Source organism: Lotus japonicus, chromosome 5 (assembly GCF_012489685.1).
Source record: "Lotus japonicus ecotype B-129 chromosome 5, LjGifu_v1.2".
Taxonomy (NCBI): Eukaryota; Viridiplantae; Streptophyta; class Magnoliopsida; order Fabales; family Fabaceae; genus Lotus; species Lotus japonicus.
The window spans coordinates 12,282,410-12,289,910 of NC_080045.1; the positions used below are offsets into that span (position 1 = coordinate 12,282,410).

The following is a 7,501-nucleotide window of genomic DNA, read 5'->3' on the forward strand; positions in this document are numbered from 1 at the left end:
TAAAAATCAAACTTTTCCATGTTTGATTACACACCACTGAACTAGAGGAACTTAGATCTAAGCCATCTCCATCATTGTTTGAATCCGCACCATTGAACCCAGAGAAACGATGGGGTTTACAGTGGTGGCTTTCGTCGTCATCCCTGCTCGCGTCATCTCGTCCTCGTTAGAAACTGAGTTTGGGATTTTGGATTTCCGATTTCCGAGGGAAGAGGGAACGGGTTTGGCTTTCTGAAAGTGAAGGTAGTGAGTTGTTTTTGTGGAGGAAGATGATTGCAGAAGTCACGGTGCTGATTGCTCGTGCACAGATTAGCGAGAGAGAGGAGGAGAAGATGGTCACTACAGAACCAGGAGCACACCGCACCATACTCAACCTCCACACCTGATAAAACACCAGATCTAGAACACCGCCACCACGCTCTCGCGTTGCCGCCGCTGCATACAGAAACCCATCGGTAGAGGCATCTTCTTCTTCCTTGCTCTGATTATGGATCTCTCGTTGCAGGCTCTCAATTCTCGGTTGAGTCTCGAAAGGTTGGGCCAATCTTCTTAGATTTGTGTTTGAAACTGATAAAAGAAGATGATGAGGTGATTCATGAATTTCTGGTTTGAGTTGTGGGGAAGAAGATGAAGATGGGAGAGGAAGAGGAAGAAGATGAGATTTTTTTTTAATTACAATTTCCTAATTATTTTTTAATTTTTAAGTGAAGGGTGATAGCTGGTAAAAAAATAGATCTGAAATTGGTCCCCAAAAATAGGGACATATTTAGTAAAATAACAAGTATTGTGGTCATGGCATAAAAAGTGCACTCATCTGAAATTCTGGGCACCCAAGCAAGCACCAATAATATACACCACCCTCAAACACTATTTTTTTCTCTATTTTTCACTTCTCATCACAACACATCTTATGTCAATTTTTTTTTTTCACAATACACCATTTGCTGAACTACCAAACATTTTCCATATTTTCCTTATAAATAGCACAGTTGCTTCCTCACAGAACTAAACACTGCAAAGGTACATAATTTTCCTTGTCAACTACTATCTATAAGCTTTAAGAAGAAAACATCTCTTGTCTTATGCACAAAAGCTTCATAAAAAAAAAGTAAAAATCCGTGGTATACCTACAATGGCAGGGCTTGGCTTCGTAGAGTTCCTTGTAGCAGTTATTGTTTTCATTTTAATCCGCTATTGGAGGCTCAACAGGTACACACCCATGCTTAACTGGCCCGTTGTCGGAATGCTACCCAGCCTCTTGCTCAACGTGTCCACCATCCATGAATATCTAAACTCAGTTTTGAAACTTCACGGTGGCACCTTCATGTTTCAAGGACCATGGCTAACAAACATGGACATGGTCTTCACGTGCGACCCCATGAACGTGCGACACATCACCAGCACAAAATTCGATAACTACGGCAAAGGGAGCCACTTCAGAGATATCTTTGAAGTTCTTGGAGATGGAATTTTTAGGTCTGATTCCCACGTATGGAAGTACAACAGAACCACACTCCATTCAATCTACAAACAGGTAAGGATCGATCGAGGACCGCGGTCCCAGCCTAAAGAAATAATTATGGGCTTAAATAAGTTTTTGGTCCCTAACCTTTACTAAATGCTTGGTTTTCGTCCTTCGCCGGAGCAAAGGTGGGTTTTAGTCCCTAACCTTTGCCAAAATGTTTGGTTTTCATCCCTCCGGAGCTCTGGGTCAACGTCGGAGCTCCGGTGGCCCATGTGGCATTGCCACATGGGATTAATGAGGCCAGCTGTTATTATTATTAATTTTTTTTAAGAAAAATAGAAAATTAACTCAGTAATTAAAAACTCTTAACTCACTAATTAAAAACCCCAATTAACCTAAACTAATCCCTCACCACAATGCACTAATTAACCTCTTTTTTAATTAATTAAAACCCACACCCAGATTTCTTCTTCATCATCATCAACACCATCATCCTTCCTCATCTTCTTCTCCTTTACCTCATCCCAAGCGCAGAAATTGCTTACAGACACTCCATCCCAACCCCAACCCCAACCCCAACACCACCTTCACCCCATCTTCACCACTGATTCTTCCTCAAAATCGCAACTTTTAACAACCCATTCCCCCAAATCAACCTTTTATTCAAACACTTACCACCATGGCCGGAGCCACTATGAAGCCATCGATGGTTATACAAAGGGTGCGACTGAAGGGATAGGGAGGAGGAGATAACGAGAGTAGAGGGAGGCAGTCATTGAAACCCAAATCCAATTCAGATCCCTCAAACCCCAACCCAGATATGAAACACAACGGTGGATGGCCTCCATGAAGATGATGGTGGCGGCGGTGCGCGCTTGACGAACCCTCACCGCACCAAGCCACCACGACCCCTGGATCTGGGTTTTCACATGCATCTCAGATCCATATTTCCACCGGCATCTGAGATCAATCCTTCATTATGGAATCCTACCAGTCCAAATTAGGCAACACATGATCTTCCAATTGTTCTTCTATATTATGTTGTTGTTCGTCTGGTTCTGGCAATTTGGTGCAGTGGTTTTCTTCTCAGGGCTGGGAATGTGACAAAGATCGAGTACTGATTTGGGCTGTAGCACAGGGTTTGATTGTTGATGATGGTGTGTTGGGATTGGGAGGGGTGGTGTGGAGGATCACGTTTTTGGGTGAGTGAAAATACTATTTTAAATTGCTTTTTGAAAGATGAAAAGAATTGTTGAGATTAAACATAATTTGGAGATTGTGAAAGATCTGGAAACTTTGAGTGGATGCAGGCTGTTGAAGAAGGGAAAATATTAGTTTATTGCAATTGAAGAGTTTAATTAGAGCACCCCAATTAACGCAAACAACAGAAAATATGGTGAAGAGAATAATTTTCTCTTTTTTTTAAATAAAAAAACACCTGGCCTCATTAATCCCATGTGGCAATGCCACATGGGCCACCGGAGCTCCGGCGTTGACCCAGAGCTCCGGAGGGATGAAAACCAAACATTTTGGCAAAGGTTAGGGATTAAAACCCACCTTTGCTCCGGCGAGGGACGAAAACCAATCATTTAGTAAAGGTTAGGGACCAAAAACTTATTTAAGCCATAATTATGAGAAGAAAATTATCAATTTCTTTTGAGTTAGTATTTGAGTTAATTTAAATATTCTAAATTCTAATATAATATCAAAACATATCCTATAGGTCCGTAAGTGAAGATCACAAATAGGGCGATGTTCATACCTGTAAATCTCACGCTCTTAATGTCCGATTTTGAGTATGAGCTAGGGGGTGTAAAAAAAAGTTTCACACATTGCCTAAAAATATGATCAAAATAACCGTTAAATATATATATATATATATATATATATATATATATATATATATATATATATATATATATATATATATATATATATATATATATATATATATATAAGAATCTAGTGTGAGGTACCCCTGGAGTCTAGTGGTCCCGGCCGTAAAACCTGAGAGGTAGTGAGTCCGTTGGTCAGCCAGATTGGGAAGAAACATTACCATTCTTAAGTCCCTTTAGAAATCTTTATTACTGGATTTCCTTGATTAAAAAGTATATATATATATATATATATATATATATATATATATAAATTAGAAGACGATCCTTTACTCTTTAGACAACTTTTGGGTTGAGATAGGACACTTATATTATCTAGAGTTTCAAGAGATCCGGTTGGTGAATTCCTTTGATATGGTATCAGAGTTTATCTTAATTCCATTAAATTAGAGACCACTTGTATATGAGACACTCACAGATGTTCATTTCTCCAAATCAAACGCTTCAATTATACCTACGCGTGAGGGGATGTCTTGAGAAGTACTAGTCCCACATTAACTAGTGTAAAACAACCAATTATCCCAGAAGTTTAAGTTGTTAGACAAGAGTTATATGAATAGTTTTATGCTTATAAAAAAAATAGTTTTATATTACTCCCTTCGTCCCTAATTATAAGTTAACATTGAGACCTATGTGATGTCACTAAATATAAGCTAACTATGCAAAAATTAATATTTCTTTCCACATATACCCTTGCATTTATTGGTAGTGGAACACTATTAGTAGTATAATGATTAATTTTTTTTATCTTAAATTGGGGTAAACATGGAAAGTTGCACATTTTTTTTTGAAAACCAAATCAATTAAGGTTTTCTTAATAAGCGTGATTTTTACAACTTTAGCTTATAATTAGGGACGGAGGGAGTATATATATTCTAACACGCCCCTTATGAAGCGTTGACAATTCACAAATCCACCTACCATGTGCTGAAATTCAACTTTTTATTTGAAGAATTAAGGGCGGCAGAGATTGATCTCTAGAACAGTTATTCACAAATGCTATGATAACTTGTTAGACGACAACCAATTATTTCAAAAATTTAAGCTTCTTTTAAGATCACTTGAATGATTTTATATTATATTCTAACAATTAGAATCAATATGACCAAGATAGTCTTTATATATGCATAAAAACCCTAAGCTTTTAAATTAATTTTTCAGATGAGTTACGTCGCCCAAATTCTAATAACATATACATTACAATTACTTATGGTTGATTTTATTAAATATGTATTTAGTTTTTGTCGTTTTACCCAATTTTTATGTTTATATCAACTCTTAAGCTAGCTTTTGAGTTATATTAGACATTCTAATTCTAATAACATAATTTAATTATGCATTGTTTTTTTGAACTCAATTTAATTATTCATTGTTGATTCTGTTAAATATGTATTCTGGGGTTGTCTAAATAACCCATGATAAAGTTTAGGTTAAATAACCCATCATCCAATCACATTGGAAATAAGTGAGTTGGAATTTAACCCAATTTATTTAACCCAAACTTTATCATGAGTCATTTAGACAACCCATTTAATTTTTGCGCCACTTACTCATTTTTATTTTATTTTGTCCATGCAGACGAGTTTTCAGTTGTTTCTTCACAGAACCATAGAGAGAAAGGTGGATAACTGTCTCCTTCCCTTTCTTGATCATGCATGGACAGAAGGAGTGCATGTGGACTTGCAAGATGCATTTCAAAGGCTAACTTTTGACAACATCTGTTCTCTGGTTTTTGGATATGATCCTAATTGCCTTTCCATTGAACTACCAGAAGTTGCATGTGAGAAAGCATTCAGTCAAGCAGAGGATACTCTGTTCTACAGACATGTCAAGCCAAGTTTCTTGTGGAAGCTGCAGGAATGGCTTCAAATTGGGAATGAAAAAAAGTTCAAAGAAAACCAGAAAATCCTTAACCACTGGGTGTATGCAGAAATCAAATCCAAACGCCGAAACAGCACCAATATTGAGTCACAATTTGACTTGCTAAGTGTGCTTATAAGGGAAGAGGGCCAAAATGATGACCAATTCTTGAGAGACACAGCAATCAATCTACTTGCAGCAGGGAGAGACACTATAAGTGCTGGTCTCACTTGGTTTTTCTGGCTAGTAGCAACACACCCTTTAGTTGAAGCTAAGATTGTTGAAGAGATCAGAGAAAATTTGCCATCAAGAGATGTGGTGAATTGGAAGGATTTAGGTGTGGAAGGGCTAAACAAATTGGTTTATCTCCATGGAGCTATAAGTGAAGCCTTAAGGCTTTATCCTCCAGTGCCTAATGAGCACAAGTGTGCATTGAACTCTGATGTGCTTCCTAGTGGACATAAAATTAAGCCAAATACCATAATTGTGTACTCTCTCTACTCAGTGGGAAGGGTGGAAGAAACATGGGGAGAGGATTGCTTGGAATTCAAGCCAGAGAGGTGGATTTCAAAGAGAGGAGGGATTGTTCATGTGCCTTCTTACAAGTTCATTGCATTCAATGCAGGACCAAGGAGTTGTTTGGGGAAGGACATGAGCTTCACTGAGATGAAGATGGTTGCTGCTGCTATGATATGGAATTATCACATCCATGTGGTGGATGGACACCCAATTTCCCCTAGTATTTCCGTTATCCTTCATATGAAACATGGCTTGAAGGTTAGGGTCACAAAAAGAGGAGTTTGATCAAAAGGGATCTGAATACAAAATTACCAATGATATATCGAGGATTTCCTTGTTGAAGTGAAGGGTCAAATAAGTTAAGAAACTTCGTTAATAAGTTTTATATATACTTTACATAATTAAAAAATTATTTAAATAAAAAATTTCATTTCATAGTACTAGATTTATCTATTATGGCTTAAATACTCTGTAGGTCCCTGAAATTGTACCCCGTATCAAAATAAGTCCCTGAAATTTTTTTTTCCGATTCCGGGTCCCTAGAAAAATTTGTTTGATCAAAATAAGTCCCTACGCCGGAGAAGACAGTGGTTGCCTCCTCATTGTTTCCACAAACCATGAAATAACATGTTTAAAACACTCCTAGACCTTCATATATCTGATCTGGGCGAAGGAATCGCAAGAAACAAAGCTAAAACGAAGAAACCGAGAAGCTCCATAAATTCCGGCGAGAAGAAATCAACTTGCGACTGGCCTTTTCTCTTCAACTGTGACGACCCAGCCCACGAGACCACCACCACTGAGTTCCTGAGGACGAGACGAAGCCGGCCCAACACCCTGGTCGTAGCGCCGCCATGACCGCCGTCGTCAACCACCGTCTTCTCCGGCGTAGGGACTTATTCTGATTAAAAAAACAATTCCAGGGATCCGGAATCGGAAAAAAAAATTTCAAGGACTTATTTTGATACGGGGTACAATTTCAGGGACCCCTAGAGTATTTAAGCCATTATTATATCAACAATGATTGTTTCAACATTTTTCTCATATATACAATTAATAAACTTCTGATAAGGTCATCTTCGATCGACTAGCGAAACCCAGTCTTAACAACTTTCGCGAAAATGTCACTATGCAGATGTTGTTGAAATACGAAGTGTAAAAACAAGACGTATAAATCTATCAACAAGTGAAATCATTGCTGGTTTTCAAGTTCCAACTAGCTAGCCTCTGGTAAAATTCAGATAAAGTGTACATTTTTCCAAAATTAACATGTCGAGGCATATATGAAAGATAATGTCTTAGTTGAAACAGTGTATTTCTTTTTTAAACTTAGAAAAATCATCTTCATAAAATTTCTCATCAAGCTTAATTATAATTTCTCATGAACGAGTGATTTAAAAAATTTCTTAGGATCTAAAGTTGAACTAAGTATAAGAAATTACGCTGTCTCAACATTAAATCTTTCATTTAATTCAGAAAATTGTTACAAATTATTGCAGAATAAATTGAAAATCTGGCGTCTACCTCCATCTCATATTGTTCCCATCCTGTGTCAGGATGCCCTAGTCTAATTTGTTTTATTAAAAAAAAATCATTGCAGAATAAAATATATTAAAGTGGAGTAGTTTTTACTCCACTTTTTTAAAGTGAAGTATGTTGAAGTATTTATTTTGACATTTGAAGTATTTTGAAGTAGACTCCAGTGTTGACTAATTTGTTTATTTTTTATGTTTATTTTTATTATAAATTTAATTCTTAGTAA

General features: G+C 37.1%; 1 protein-coding gene across 1 annotated transcript; it reads left to right on the forward strand.

The window, feature by feature from the left end:
* Positions 1 to 998: 998 nt before the first annotated feature.
* Positions 999 to 6,826, forward strand: LOC130721187 (alkane hydroxylase MAH1-like). Its single transcript, XM_057571932.1, has 2 exons — positions 999 to 1,534; positions 4,939 to 6,826. The coding sequence occupies exons 1-2, from the start codon at positions 1,133 to 1,135 to the stop codon at positions 6,022 to 6,024; spliced, it is 1,488 nt and encodes a 495-aa protein (XP_057427915.1). The 5' UTR covers positions 999 to 1,132; the 3' UTR covers positions 6,025 to 6,826.
* The last annotated feature ends 675 nt before the right edge of the window (positions 6,827 to 7,501 follow it).

Coding starts and splice junctions, on each gene's coding strand:
- LOC130721187 (XM_057571932.1), top strand. CDS start 1,133: ATGGCAGGGCTTGGCTTCGTAGAGTTCCTTGTAGCAGTTATTGTTTTC. Junction 1,535..4,938: donor TCCATTCAATCTACAAACAG/GTAAGGATCGAT, acceptor TTGTCCATGCAG/ACGAGTTTTCAGTTGTTTCT.